This window comes from Peromyscus leucopus, chromosome 18 (assembly GCF_004664715.2).
Source record: "Peromyscus leucopus breed LL Stock chromosome 18, UCI_PerLeu_2.1, whole genome shotgun sequence".
NCBI classification, from domain to species: Eukaryota; Metazoa; Chordata; class Mammalia; order Rodentia; family Cricetidae; genus Peromyscus; species Peromyscus leucopus.
Genome location: NC_051078.1, coordinates 23,259,897 through 23,276,487, shown reverse-complemented (window position 1 = coordinate 23,276,487; position 16,591 = coordinate 23,259,897). Strand labels below are relative to the sequence as shown.

Here is a 16,591-nt window from a genome sequence, read left to right as displayed (position 1 = left end):
GCTGTGTTTGTATTATATGCCTGAAGTTTATGCAAAAGGTACATATACGAGTTGTTCTCATAGTGAGTACTTTCGCTTTTGTTTGATTGGATTTTTAAAAATAATCTTTTAAGTTTATATTAGAGAATTACTTATGAGGTAGAGAGATGGCTTAGTGGTTAAGAGCACTTGGTGCTCCCACAGAAGACTCAGATTCAATTCCTAGCATCCATATGGTGGGTCACAGCCATCATTAAGTCCAGTTCCCACTGATCTGATGCCCTCTTCTGATTGTCAGGGGTATCAAGCATGCACATGGTGCACACATATGCATGCTAGCAAAACACTCACGCATAAAAGAAAATGAAGAAAAAAAAAACTAAGAACAAAACAAAATTTTTATGAAGATTAAATGAATATTTGTAGCTTTAAACTTTACAAAGCTATGTGATTATAAACTGTGTAACTTAAGGACATACTAAAAAAATTCTTCTATGAGGGACATCATTGTCCTTTTGGTTCTTAAATAAATGTATTTTGGGTTACTAGCATATTGGTTCTTGAAAAACTACTGCTGTATGTTTTGTTTAAAATCTGTCAAAATGTGATAATAAGGAATAAATCTTTCATTCAGATTATTTATATTCTATCAGGTTTATCAGGGCTTATGATGAATGATTTAACTGTTTGTTAAATACTGTGTTGTAGCCTGGTAGCCCCTCCTCTAGGTGGTGGAGGGAAAGAGGAAGGTATGGACATGTCAGTTTATCTGGAGGTCTCCCATCCTCTCTATGTGTCCATATTTAGTCTTTCCTCTGAAAGTACACGCTTCTATTGTCTGTGATTTTCCAAATTGTCTATTCTAATAAAAATAGATATTAATGTCTACTTGATGACATCATTTAAATTGGTTGTTCCATTTTAAAGGTCCCATCTCCATTCTGGATGATGCGGGTAAAGGCTTCAGTATATGCATGTAGGGAGACATAAGCTCATGTTCTTTTTTTGGGGGATTTCAGATGCTTGTGTCATATTATGTAACACAGAAATGTATCGTGTGTGTGTGTGTGTGTGTGTGTGTGTGTGTGTGTGTGTGTGTGTGTTATCTACTGCTAAACATTTAAGAAATTAATGGTAGTAGTCTAAGCTGGGTCATCCTTGTGTATTCCTGGGTCCCCGTGGAACTTCCCTAGGACCCAACTTCTCCCTATCCCCATGTCCCCTCTATCATGGTATCTCTTTCATCACTCTCCCACTCTGTCCCTGTTCTGGCACGACCATCTCATTCCCTTATGTTCTCACCCCCCATTTCCTACCCTCCATTGCCTCCCTCACCCCCAGTTTACTCATGTAGATCTCGTCTATTTCCCCTTCCCAGGGCAATCCATGCATCCCTCTTAGGGTCCTCCTTGTTAGCTAGCTTCTCTGGAGCTGTGGGTGGTAGTCTGGTTATCCTTTGCTTTACACCTAGTATCCACTTATGAATGAGTATGTAGCAGGTTTGTCCTTCTGAGTCTGGGTTACCTCACTCAGGATAATATATCCCTAGTGCATAAGCTGGCTTTTTGGAGCCCACTGCCTACCGCAGGATACCTTGCACAGCTTTGATGCACAGGGAGGGGCTTGGTCCTGCCTCAACTGAATGTATCAGGCTCTGCTGACTCCCCATGGGGGGCCTAACCTTGTGGAGGGGAAATGAGTGGTGGGAGGAGGGGGAATAGGGGGTAGGTCGAGGAGGAAGGCTGGGAGGTGGGAGGAGGGAAGAGAGGGGGATCTGTGATTGGTATGTAAAATGAATAAAAAATTTAATAATAAAAATGCAGCTCAAAAAAAATTAATAATATTGAATGATTGTTACTTTAAACCTAGAAGCTCTTTTATTTTCCTATCATACTCTTCTACAGTCTTTATTTCTACTCAATCTATTATTACTAACTCTAATTTTATTATATCTTTTCTCTGGACATCTGTGAGGTTTCCTTTTAGTACTTACTGCTGTACGCCCTTAATTTTTTTCTGTCTTCTAGGATTGCCATTTCCCTATGTCATACATGCTATGAGATCATTATTCCCTAAATAAAACAAAAATAAGAAGTCATGATATTAACATCCTTTCCTCTCTGAAAATTGTCTCATTTCAATTGCGTCTCATATATGACATGCAAGTCTTGCTTTGGCATATCTAGATTTCTCATATGGAACTGTATTTGCCCCTTAATTGCTAGCCTGAATTTCAGCTCTACATAGTATGTCTCAAGATCACCATATCTCTGAAATTTCATCCACAACACTGCAGTACAATTTATAATGTTCTGTTCCCCTAGTAGCCCAACCATTCTTGCATCTTACTCTTCTGAATGCCATGCTGTTTTCTCTTCCCCGGCACCCTCTCTGCAGAGTGTCAGAAAACTCTGACTTGTTCTTTATTACATACTACTTGGTCCTAGTGTTGTTGCCTGTTTCTTCATATTTTGTACCCTGCCTTGCTACTTAATTCACTCCATTTTTTCATCAGTCAAAGAATCTTTGATTGACTATAAAATTATTCCTGTCTCTAAGGAGAGACATTAAGTTCTTTGTGAAGGAATAAAACACAAATTTGCTAAACTGTACAGTAGAAAATGCTAAATTGAAGACAGATGTGTAACTGTCCAGATAACTATGTATAATTATGTGTCTATACATATAGATATGTATGGAACTATAGATAACTATCTCTCACTATTTTTAAAATTGTGAATATCCTATGCATCAAATATTTTCTTTCTTTTAGAAACATTTTATTCTTGAGGTAATTATATCTATAGTCCTTCCAAATTGAAGGGAACTATTGTGGATGTAATTGATAAATGGGCTCTTCTAGAAAGTAATGTAGAGCTGTCCATAATTAATAACAGAATATTCTTCACCTGCTGCTGCAATTTAATGTGTTTTCTCCTTTCTGAAAATAGAACAAGTTTACAATATGGAATTATGTGCTTGAAAAGATTGAATTATGATAGAAAAGAGCTAGAGAGAAGACGGGACGCAAGTCAACATGAAATAAAAGGTAACACACCGTTGTTTAGTAACAAATGTCTTTTCTGGGGAGGTTTTGACATCTCTCTTCTTAAACCTAAGATGATGTATATGAAACAGTCACCATCAGACTATATCACACATTTTGCTCAAAGTGTCATTGCTGGTTTTTCCTCTGTTATAACACAGAAAAGGATATTGCCACATCGTAAGGTCAATCATTTTGAGGACACACTGGTGACTTTCTGGAAGTAGATTTATCTCTCTGAATATATTAATGATGTATTCTTCCCCCGTAAAAAATGGCTTTCTGTAGACCTTTTTGTCGAACATTTTTAAAAGAATATTGTCATTATAATTCAGAAAATATATGTTGTTTCTACAGCAGTGTATTATATCACTACGGGAAAAGAACCCAACATAGGAAAATTTGGGGGACACTAAAACCATACCAAATTACCTCTTCACCTTAATCTTGAGGAGATAACATAATTTAAAAGACAAATATACTAGATGTTCATTTGTCAGAAACCATTAGATCTTTCTAATTGTTAAAGAAAAACAAGTTGTTGGATGTTGATGTTCATCTTGGTTTACAGCTTTTAAATTTAACTTCAGTTCTCAGAAATTTTTTCATAAGTAATTATAAAAATTATATTAGGAATTTATGTGGAAATTCTGTAAATATCTCCTCTCTGAAATTCACCGGTCCATTAATAACTTTAGTTCAGAGTCATGTTAATGTTGCAAGACTTCAACTTTTGCCATCACTGTGTACAAAGACAGACCGTGCTGCAGATGCATTTGAAAAGTAATATATTTAATAATTAACCTCTCCATTCTTCAGTTTTGAGTTACTATAACAAACTACCCAAGCTAAGATGAGTTTCAAAAGAAGAGATGCATCTCCATGTTCTTGAGGTTAAAAATCCACACAGCATGGCATAGATTTTTGTGGGCATCTCCCTTGCCCTCATAACCTCACATTAGCAAACGGGTTATAAACAGTTACACTGCAGACAAGATTCTTGGTCTTAGTAGACTCAGTCATTTATAACAAACCCCTTAGGAGAATTAGCAAGAAGTTTACAAGAATCACTTTACTCCCTTCCAATGGAAGTACCTATGGCTGACCTAAGGACTACCCACTAGTTTCCTCTCAAGAGTTCGATACTAACTTCACTATACCATATCATTAGTACATATAATTTCATATATCACATCACAAGCACCTAGCACAGGAAAAATCATATCACCTTAATATAGAGGAGAAAACATGATTTAAAAAGCAAATACACGGGATTTTCCCTTGCTGGAAACCACTCGATCTTTCTGATTGTTAAAGAAAAACAAGTTGTTGAATGTAAGATAAAAGCATACACAAGCCTCTGGTTTTGTTAGTAAACAATTTTAATCTGCATATTTTTTAAAGGAGGAATAGCATTGTTAAATGTGTTCAAATGTTTTAGAAAAAATGTTTTAAATATTATCTTCATTAGGATTTCTGTTGCTGTGATGAAACACCACGACCAAACTGCAGGTTGGGGAGGAAAGGGTTTATTTGGCTTACAAAGTCCGAATCACAGTTCATCATTGAAAGAAGTCAGGACAGAAACTCAAACAGGGCAGGAACCTGGAGGCAAGAGCTGATGCAGAGGCCATGGAGGGGTGCTGCTTACTGGCTTGCTTCCTGTATTTTCCTCAGCCTGCTTTCTTTTAGAACCCAGGAACACCACCAGCCCAGGGGTATCCCCACATACAATCGTCTAGGACCTCCGACATCAATCACTAATTCAGAAAATGCCCTACAGGTCTACCTCCAACCTAATCTTACGGCGACATTTACTTAATTGTGGTTACCTCCTCTCATATGAGTTTAGGTTTTGTCAAATTGACATAAAACTGTCCAGAACAGCTATGAAATTATTTATAAGTTATATTCTCATTTCCCATGACCCATGAACTGACACTTGCAAGCATTTCATAATATAGGATAGGTTTGTCTATGCCACATTAATTGCTCAAAGTGGGTACAAGTCTATTTTTATCTTAATTTCCTTTATGGCCTATTTTACATAAGAAAATGACATGTTTTACCTACCCCTCTCTTCCCATATTAAAGTTTAACACTGTTGTACTTTTATTTATGATTACCTGTCTCAGGTTTTCCTTACATTCATTTGTGTCAGCTTCAGAAAATTTATCTCTAGCAATTTTGAACATTAAATTACTTCTAGAAAGCTGTACTTGAATGCCTGTGAAGATGAATATTTGAACGTATTTTTTTATACATACGCTGTTCACCAGTGAGTAGATAAATACATGATGCATTTCTTTTAACACTTGACTTAGCTTGTTACCAAGAAGCAATAATGTATTTTTTTCTTTGTCAAAATCAAGTTCTCCGATTTTTCTTTATTTTTGGACCCCACGAAATTGTAGGTTGTTTTAAGTGTATTGTTCTACAGTTGAATTAAAATTCAGAAACCAATGGACCAAGGGCAGACCACAGAAGGGAATGTGGGTTTGACCTAACAAAAGATGTTTTGTTTCATGAGTAGATTTTATCTGTAGGATACCACTTTCTTGTGTTCTTTCTGAAGTATATTTCCCAAGTAGATTGCATTATGCCGGATTACACGCCATGAATTTCTCTACAGATAGATTGATCTGAAAGAGAAGAATTGCCCATTTGGCCCAGTAGCAAATGTTCTATTATTATTTGGCAGTCACGGCTTAGACTGTAGCCCTGAGAAAAAAGCTGCTCTGACTCACTGTGTTACATACAAACAATCAAATATAAGTGGCTGCAAGTGAGATCATAAGTAACCCCTGCTTCCTACAATTGCTCTGATGGCATTTAGAGGAATAGCTCTCAGCTCTGACTAGATGCTCTGTTATTATGGGAAGTGCTAATTAACCGGAAGTGCTAATTAACTTTGACCTTAGAAAACAGGTTTCTGATGAGCGGAAGGTGTCAAGAATGTACTAAATTTTAATTTGTTGCTAAGACACAGTTGACATTGATCTTCAGCCATTAGGTCAAGAGGATTCCTATTAAGCATACATGCCAGGGTATAATTTTGCTGTGAAAGGCATTTATATTACAATTACTATGAGGCTGTTCCAAATAAGAAAAGTTACAGTTAGAGTTTATCTGTCTCAATGCCATAAATGTATTGTATTTTTTAATTATTCTTAACTACATGTGTGATGGGAATTTTGATTGATATATATTTGCAGAAACAAGCTAATATGTCCTAGACTACAAAGCATGAGCAAGCATGTTTACGTGCACATCTGCATCTGCACATTGTGAAGTGGAATTCATTTATTTTTTTATCATTTTTGAAGAAGGTTTATCTCATTAGTCAAAAAAATTATGCAATTAGTAAAAGTAAGTGAACTAGTAGTGGTGTGACCTGTTCACACTTACTCAGTCCAGGTAACCAATAGTCAGGAGTCAGGGATCTACAAGCCCACTAATAGTAATGGCAGATTCAGTACACTTTTAGGGAAACAGAATCTGAGACAAAGTTGAATCAGAAAATAAATATTAGAATCACAAATTTATACAGAAGAAAAACTACAAAGCTAATACAAATTGCAGTATGGACACATACCCAAAGAATGTATTTGTAAAATTATTACTCCTGCAGTTAACAATGTCTAGAGGGCTTAGATTTTACACAGAACTACAACAAATAATGACTGAAATGCTACAATGATGGTATTGGGGCAAAAGAAATTAAATGATTTGAAAATGTCCATATCTATAAAATGATATAAGGCCCAAGATATAGAAGACATTAATGAGTCAAGAATATATAGTTTAAGTTTTAAGCATTACTTGTAGCAGTATAATATAAAATAGAAGAACTGTAATAGGGAGTTAGAAAAAAAATTAAAAAGAAAATATGTAATATTTAAAAGGCAAGGAATGATGAAAGTTAAGACAATTATGATTATGATACATTTAAATTGAGATATCTGAGTAACAATATGAAATAGAGATACGCTAACTAGTGTATTCAAAACAGAAATTAAAAAAATAGCATTGTCATGGTTTCTGTAGAAGACACACCATAATATCAGAACACTGAAAATCAGAAGTAATGGAGATACACACACAAGTATCAGTCAGAGCCAGTACAGGTTATGGTCAGATTAAGACCAGTCACCGAGGGAATGAGTAATGTTCCTTCTTGGGACAGTGATATCATTTTGTTGAAATGTTACGCATGAGGGAACCCATGCTGATGACAAGTGAGTGAAGTAGAACAAGTTGATGATAGCTTTGCAAACAAAACTTGAACTATATGTGTGTGTGTGTGTGTGTGTGTGTGTGTGTGTGTATACACACACACACATTTAAGTATAAATTTTACTCAGAAAGAAAACTATTTACAGAAATGCTGCTTTTAATGTGGTACCATCAACACTTTGATTTCTTTTCTGCAAGTAGAGAAAATCTTTTATTGTTTTCTTACTTAATCTTTAATTCCTTTAATTTTTTTCTTTATACAGACCATTATGTTGCACATATGACTTTATAGTTTTTGTGCATCATTCTGCCGACTCGTAAAGGCAAGATATGATAGAATCAATGGGAAAAAAAAACACATTTTTTGGGTTTTATCTCAAACAGGCACACATGGCATTTCCTCGGGAGGTCCTATTTTTAGGAACTAAATGTTAAAATGTTTTGTACTTCCTAGAAATGCCACTTTTAAACAAAGAAAAATCAACTCATGGTATGTGTCAATGTATGCTTGAGTTTTTGCCATTATTAAGTTATTTAAAAAAATAATGACTTAATACCAAAGTGTCACCAGGCAGTGGTGGTGCATGTCTTTAATTCCAACACTCAGGGAGGCAGAGGCAGGAGGATCTCTCTGAGTTTGAGGCCAGCCTGGTCTACATAGAGAGTTCCAGGACAGCCAGAGCTACACAAAAAAACCCTGTCTCAAAAAACCAAAATGATGATGATGATGATAATAATATCAAAGTGCCAATGTACTTTCTTTTTGTTCTGATAATTCTCTTTTACATGTAACATCAGGAGAAAAATAAGGAGCTTTGAATTAAATACAATATTGAAGCAGTGTTTAAAAAACACTTCAAATGAAGCACAGCATTTGAACCATAATGTTGATATATATATATATATATATATATGTGTGTGTGTGTGTGTGTGTATATATATGTGTGTGTGTGTATCTATACATACACAGATGCATATATAAGTATGTGTGTGTGTATATACATATATGTGTCTGTGTGTATACATATATATGTATATATATATATATATATATATATATACACAAACATGGTTATTATACACACACACACACACACACATACATACAGAGAGAGAGAGGAAGAAGGAGGATGAAGAATGAGGGCTAGGAGTATGAAGAAGGAGGGAGGGACAACTATCCCCATCTGGTGGCAAAAACACCCAACTTCAACTAGATTCCAGGGCCCTGATATAAAAACATCAATAAACACTTTGATACAGTGTTCAGTGTGAGAGGAGTTCTGCCTTTTCTGTAATAATAACTTTCTGAAAATGCCAACTTATTGTGAGATTTAACACAGCAAAGGCTGAAGATTAGAACAGCATGTTCATGTAACGGAAAGGAGTCAACAGCTCTAGGGAGCAGAGAGATCAGCATCAATGTCACCTGGCCAGAGAGCTGCAGCTCCTTTCAAGTGAGATTTTGTTCATCATGCGAAGGATTGGCTCTTGATGTGATGCATCTCTTTTCCTAGATGTCTTAGTGTGGAGCAATGATCGAGTTATTCGCTGGATACAAGCGATTGGACTTCGAGAATATGCAAATAACATCCTCGAGAGCGGAGTGCACGGCTCGCTTATAGCCCTGGATGAGAACTTTGACTACAGCAGCCTGGCTTTATTGTTGCAGATTCCGACACAGAACACCCAGGCAAGCAAGTCCCTTTGTGCTGCACTTCACTGGATCATAGTTAATAGAATGACAGATGAAACCTTTAGAAGATTATAGGGCTGTGAATTTATTGTTGTTTTTACTAAATTTATCTTAATTAGCACATATAAACATAATAATAAATACAATGAGATAATGTGAATACTATATATATTGAACGGAGTGTTGTTTATACTGGGTTAGACATATATAGTTCCTCAGATATCTTCATTTTTGTTTTGATAAAATCTTCTAAAATAGCCTGACATGGTAGCACATACCTTAATCCCAGTATTCAAGAAAAAGAGGCAGGCAGATCTTGACCTTGAGGCAAGCCTGGTCTATGCAATGAGTTCCAGGCCAGCCAGGGCCACACATAAAATCAGTCACGAAGAAATTATAATAATTTCTTCTAGCTTTAATAATATAAAATATATTATAATTACCTACAATTGAATGGATTCCTTGCAGCCTTATAACTTTGTGCCCACTGAGTAGCCTTTCTCCTAGCCCCTAGTCTCTCTACTCCATTGACCACAATCCCACACTCAGCTTCTGTGAGCTCAAATTCCACATTTACCTGACATCATGTGTACATGTCTCTCTGTCCCTAGCTTGTTCCATTTAATATAATCATCATTTGTTTCTGTCACTGGAATTTCAATTTTAAGGTAATAAGTTGCCAGCCAAACACAATCTTAAAATTAGAAAGGCAGGGGATGGAGAGATGGCTCAGCAGTTAAGAGCACTGACTGCTCTTCCAGCTGACCCATGTTCAATTCCCAGCACCCATATGGTTGCTCACACGTCTGTAACTCAAGTTCCAGGGCTTCTGACACCCTCCCACAGACATACATGCAGGCAAAATACCAATCAGCATAAAATTAAAAAAATTTTTTTTTTAATTAGAAAGGCAGAGAGTTGGAGTTCTGTGATATAGGCCTCTACCTGAATCCATATCTCCCCAAAACAATACCTGTGACTGATGGCCTTTGGTCTCTGATAGGCTGTCCCTTGTCTTTACTTACTTAATTACATTTACATTTAACTGATTGTTCAGGCGATTCCTAAATCTGGACAGTGTATGATCCAGCAGAGTTCCATGTAAATTCAAATACCTCCGATTTACTGTACAGTCCATAAAAATAAAAACATTTTAAGAGCTGGAGCACAGGAATTATTACATATATGAGGTTTAAACTGGGCAAGGTGCTGCATGCCTGTAATTCCAGCACTTTGGTGGCTGAGACATGGGGATCACTAGTTCAGCCTGGGATAGTGTCTTCCACCTTGGCGTTCATAGTAAGATTTTGTCTCAAAAAACAAGCAAATAAACAAAAAACAGGAAAAATGTTCAAAAGTTTCAAGTCTGTATACTACCTGTTACACTCGATAAAATCCAATGCAGTACAACTTTATTTTGTTTTCTAACATTTAAACAGTTTAACATGACAGTTAATGTTTACATAAAAGGCTTAATTGGAATAAAATAAGCATTTGAAATAAAAGCTTCTTGACTGCAGCCATTGATGCAAGGGAACTCTCTACTAAAATATGTTTCATAACACATCTCAGATAAATAAAACCTTTATGTTTATTTAATAAAAATGTAACTTCAGTGACAGTAAGTTTGATTTGATGTCAACAGGCAAGGCAGATTCTTGAACGCGAGTACAATAACCTCCTGGCTCTGGGAACTGAGCGGCGACTGGATGAAGTAAGTTGTTACCTCACATTCAGAAGTACTTTACAACTTAAAATAGCCTTCCCCAGAGAAGGGCACACAGATTGGTTGTGCAGTACCAAATGGTCAGTCCTAAAAACATAGGTGCAAGCACTATCATACAAACTGAGGGATTACATCTAGGAATACAAATGGATATATATATATATATATGATATTGCATATATATGCAATAACAATTATTGACAAAAGAAGCCATGAATTTGAAAGAGAGCAAGGAAGGGTGTTAGGGAGGTTATGGAGGGACTAAAGGAAAGAAATGTAATTACGTTATAATCTCAAAAATAAGGAATAGGCAATGAACTTGAGGGTTAGAGCATGGGAGGTGTTGTAGAGAGAAAAGGGAAGGGGAAAGTGATGCAATCATATTTTAATTTTCTTTAAAGTACCTTACAGCTTATATGAAGAATGGCAGCAGTCCATGCTTTGAAGGAATGGGGCTTGCAATTAGCAAGTTTTCTATGTAGCATCTAGAAACGTTCTCATTTACTCCTAAATTTTAGGTGATATTTCTTAGTTTTGACATTTTATTTAGCACTAAGATTCATGAATGTTGTCACTTTGGTATGTGGCCCTTAAAAATTAACTTAAAATAAGATGTTTCCATGAGCAGTGACCATAAAGTTTCAAGAAACAGTTTATTTTAATTTATCGGCAAAACCACTAATATTGATAAATTCAACTTTTAAATAATGAATGTGCTTATTTTCTAAGTGCCCTTACATCTTTTCCAGAAACTTTAGAACATTAAAAAGGAGAGAATTTGGTTTTTTTTTTTTTTTGGTTTTTTTTTTTTTTTTTTTTTTTTCGAGACAGGGTTTCTTTGTGTAGCTTTGCGCCTTTCCTGGAACTCACTTGGTAGACCAGGCTGGCCTCGAACTCACAGAGATCCGCCTGCCTCTGCCTCCCGAGTGCTGGGATTAAAGGCGTGCGCCACCACGCCCGGCTGAGAATTTGGTTTTGATAAATTGGAAAATTTGTTATTTTATATATGGATGTTTAGTTTTCTTAAAAATAAAAAAAATCTTAAGACTTGTAGGCTGTAATAGTTATATTGATTACAAGAACACCTGAGCATGGTACACACAGCTTAAGTGAATTGGGAAACAAAGAATATGTAAGAAGATATCTGAAATGAGTAAATGAAATAGAGATTTGTAATTTCTATAATGGACAGATACATTAAGACAGCCCTTCTGATCATTTTTTTTAAATAAAATCTTTCTGGGAGAAATTAAAAGAAAACGTTGGAATAGAGTGAAAAATAGAGACATATAATTCTTGTGGGAAGTACTGGTGTTCCCTGGCTGCAAAGACAGCTGTTGAAAATGACTTTTATGAAAATGTAGCTCAGTGCAAAGAAGGTGCCTAGAAAATGCAAGATCCTAGGTTTAATCCCATTCCACAAAAATGCATAAAATTAGAATGAACTTGGAAATTCATAAAATACAGCAATAATTCTATATTCAAATGAACAAGGTAGATTACATTGTTGTTGTAAACCCATGATATACTGAGCAAAGGGAATTTTTAGAAATTTATAAACATAACCCTAACCACCTGTTACAATATTTGAAATATTCTCCAATCAGGATGATGTATATTTCCCAAAACATAGTTAAAGAGATAAAAAGATATTGAGTGAAGTGCTCCCTATATAGACATGACGACTTGAGTTTGGATTTCCACTACTTGTTTATAAGGCCAGGGAAGACACCACACAATTGTGGTTTCAGGCACTGGGGCACTTGAGACAGATAGACCACTGGAGTTGTAGCCAAGCTAGTTGAGTAATCTCAAAGTATAGTAAAAGGCCCTGTATCAAAAACTGGCAGATAAAGATTAACAAAAATCTCTGCTCCTCCCACACAAATGAATGTGTGTATAATGAGCACAGATGAACAACACACATGCATAAACTATACACACGCACACACATGCCAGTATGGCTAAATAATAGCAATTCTGTGACTTCTTTTGTCCAGTGTTTGAATCTGAGCAAAGCTAATGACTAAACAACTGGCCTTAACTATAGGGAATTTACTTCTGGGTTTCTATTGGTCACGTGTATATTCTGTTGAACTCATTTGAGAAGTTCTAATGTATGTCTAAGAATTCGACCTCAGTTAAAAAGATCACTTTGGGGGCAGAGAAATAGCTCAGCTGTTAATAACACATGCACTGGTCTTTTGGAGAACCACAGTTCAGACCCAAGCCCCCACACCAGGCAACTCATACCCACCTTGCACTCCCAAATTCAGTGGATCTGATATCCTTGTCTGAGCTCCACAGGTACTGCACACAGGCAAACCCACACACAGACAAGATATGTACACATATTTTTTTAAGAATTAAAAAAAAAAGATGCATCTTAACCGTATCTCTTGGAAACATTTTCTTAAGTTATTGCTGCAAGAATGTCTAATTATTTTTCTGCAGTGATTGCTTTGTGTGGTGAAAGAAAAGCAGAAGAGTGTCATGGCTGAGACCTTTGCTCACTAATTAAAGAAAAAAAACCACCTTACCTTGTATATTAAAGAAGTCATATAGCCTTAAAATGTAAGATAGGGGTTTACATAATTGATAAATATTTAACGGAAACACCACTTCTCCAAGAATATAGAAGTCAGAGAGGCCATTAATGCATTGAAATATATTGTTTCTTTTGTCCACCTGTGAACATTGAAGCTCTGAGACAATATAAAACAAAATCACTTTGGTATAGCATATGTCACTTAACTTTTAAAAAATGCCAAATAAAAATGAAATTTCAGTGTTGACAATAGGGGTGTTAATATTTAACTTATTTAACTTTTCTCCCAACCAGACCTTAAATGGTAATTAAATTGACAGTCTATATAAGATAGGCTATATTGTTCAAACAGAACCATAACAATTTGAAATGAATAGTGTCAATTATTTCTCTACATGTGAGAATAAATCAAATGAATAAATTTCACGTGTGTTGTGGAAGGAAGGGTGTTAGACCAGAAGAAGATGGAGCAGGTCTCTCATTTTCACAAGTGTGGTCATAGAACATGTGTGGCTACGTAGCTTCAGGAAGCAAGTCTTGGAGATCTTAGAAGATAATATCTATATAGGATAATTTATACGCTTGCTAGAAATAAATGCACACACAAAATGGTGAATTGCAGGTTTCTGCTTACTAATTAATTCAAAGGAAGATAATTGCCTTCGAACAGGTACTTCGTGTATACAGAAAAGGGAAAGTGATTATTTCATTGAGACATAACAGAATTAGTGACCAGAATTACATCACTTTTTCTTTATTGGAAATTTATATGGACTGGAGAGATGGCTCAGTGGTTAAGAACACCGACTGCTCTTCCAGAGGACCTGAGTTCAATTCCCAGCAACCACATGGTGGCTCACAACCATCTGTAATGAGATCTGGTGCCCTCTTCTGGCCTGCAATGATACATGCAGACATTACACTGTATATATAATAAATAAATAAATCTTTTTTAAATAAAGGAAGAATTTTGATTTTACCCACCCCTCCCCCATCTCTTCCCAAACATCCCCTCCAAGTCATATCAACAAAACTTTATGTCCTCATTCTTTTTTGTAAACACACAGAATCCAATTAATGATACCCATATACTTCGGGATTCACGGCCAGCCAAAGTGGTCAAGCTCCCAGGGGTACGGACCTTTTGAGAAAACTAACTCTCCCTCTTCCAACAACTACCAGTGATCAATAGCTCCTAAGCCATGGGCAAGACTTTAGTGTCACCTCTTTCTCTACGCCAGAAGTTTGTCTGGCTTGAGCGTGCTCAAGTCTTTGGCCTGCTATCACAACCGCTATGAGTTCCCTGACGTGCCTGCAACACAACTTCATGGTAGTCATCTACCACCTCTGGCTCTTGCGATCATTGACTCTTTTTTCTACAATGATCCCTGAGCCTTGGGAGAAAGGAGTGTGATATAGATATCCCATATAAGGCTTAACATTCCACAGCTTCTTATTCTCTGCGCCATGACCAGTTGTGAGTCTCTAGTTAGTGCCCATCCACTGCACAAAGAAGCTTCTCTGATAAGGTTTGAGAGCTATACTAATCAAAGGTAAAATGACAAGTCATTAGGAGTCAGTTGAGTGCTATATCCCTTTAGTAGAGTAATATTAGTGGGTTCCCCCTTAGGGCCTATATTCTGTCTAGCCACATGTTCCTGGCCCTGAAAATGGTGCTAGGTCTGAGACCTATCTTGTGGATCAGGTCTTACACTCAACCTAAAAGTGTTTGGTTATTTCCATAATGTTAGTGCCACCATTGGATCAGGGGTGGCATGTTTTTTTCAGGCCACTGATCATTGCCACTCACAGGGATTACAGCTGCATAAGACTGATTGATGATTATTTTTGTCTCTCAGTATCAATACAGTACATTATAGAACTATAAAGTTAGCCAGTAGGGATGAAATTTCTAGAAGAATTCCAGCTTGATCTCACCATGTTTTATGATTCACCTATCTGGTGTTTTCAGCAATGGGGCCTTAATATTAAGTTCCGGAGGGTAACCAGGAACAGTGTCATTAGCATGTAATGTTTATTAACTAGAATCAGCTTTTGCTTATAGCATCACCTGAAAATCAATCAAAGGTGTTAATTGAAATGATGGAGACCAGGCTGCAAAGGATTTTCAAAACAAGTCCAGTTAATTCATAATCACCTAAAATCTGACAAATCATTTCTTATTAAGGTTATAGCCCATTGTATCACCTGCTAACCAGTATGTCTCAAATATAGATTTTTGCATACTATCTGCCTTTTGTGTACATGAAACTTATATTTGATGATTACTTGACTCAAGTGCAGTCTACTTAACAGCTGATGCAATTAAGTATATCATCTCATTATGAAAAATCCATTAGCACAAAGTGTAACCAAATAAATCCGTTTCATTTAGATTTTAAAAAACCTTTAATATTTTATTATTTCAAGAAGGTTTAAATCTGACAAACTTTAGATTTGAAATCATATTAAAATTTTATTTAAGAAACATTTCTGTCATATTTACTGTCTCCTCCTGGAAACAACAAAGGAGTTCAAAGTGAAGCAAAGCATTCCTATGTGTACTTGACAGACCGAATTTAAATAAACTGTTCCATGCTCCTGAGCACACAGATGTAGGGACTGCCGCCTATTTGCTTTCATGACATTGAATTGTGACTCTATGCTGGCAGAATGATGACAAGAATTTCAGACGTGGCTCAACCTGGCGAAGGCAGTTCCCTCCTCGTGAAGTACATGGAATCAGTATGATGCCTGGCTCCTCAGAGACATTGCCCGCTGGATTCAGGTTAACCACAACATCTGGGCAGTCAAGAAAAATGACAACGGATGGTACAGTGGTTTTACATTTCTGCTTATGAAGTAAAATGCTTGTTTAGCCAAAGCTATAGAATTCTTCAACTTTGCATAGCCTTGTGGCCTTGATTCTTTTCTTGAGTTGGTTTGCTCTGCTTGAATTTTACTTTGCTTTTTAACAAAAAGAAGACCATTTTTAAACTGCCAATTCATAAATCCATGAGGATTTATACACATCTGAAAAATAATTTACATCCCCCCCCAAAAAAATAAACAGTTCCACTAATGTCCACATCTAGGAAAAAAAATGCACATATGCATGATTGGTGTTTCTTTACTCTTCCATTCCCAAAATAAATAATCCATTTAAAATGGAGATTGGATTTGAAATCAAACCCTACTTGAAATGGGAATCACTGTGCTGGCACTTTTATACATTGAAATATTACAAATTTTGTTTTATCCTTCAAATTCAGATTCATCAGATATATATTGTCTCTGACCAGGCGGAAAGCCTTAATAAACAAGCACAAACATGAAAAGAGAATTAACATACAAAAAACCCAA

General features: G+C 36.1%; 1 protein-coding gene across 1 annotated transcript in view; it reads left to right on the top strand.

Moving 5' to 3' along the window:
* The window catches only part of Ppfia2 (PTPRF interacting protein alpha 2), a 457,936-nt gene that overhangs the window by 437,602 nt on the left and 3,743 nt on the right, over positions 1 to 16,591 (top strand). Inside the window, exons 26-29 of the mRNA XM_028873023.2 lie at positions 2,931 to 3,028; positions 8,776 to 8,951; positions 10,600 to 10,668; positions 15,901 to 16,060. Of these exons, the coding sequence (XP_028728856.1) occupies positions 2,931 to 3,028; positions 8,776 to 8,951; positions 10,600 to 10,668; positions 15,901 to 16,060 (503 nt within the window). The remainder of the gene's footprint in view (positions 1 to 2,930; positions 3,029 to 8,775; positions 8,952 to 10,599; positions 10,669 to 15,900; positions 16,061 to 16,591) is intronic.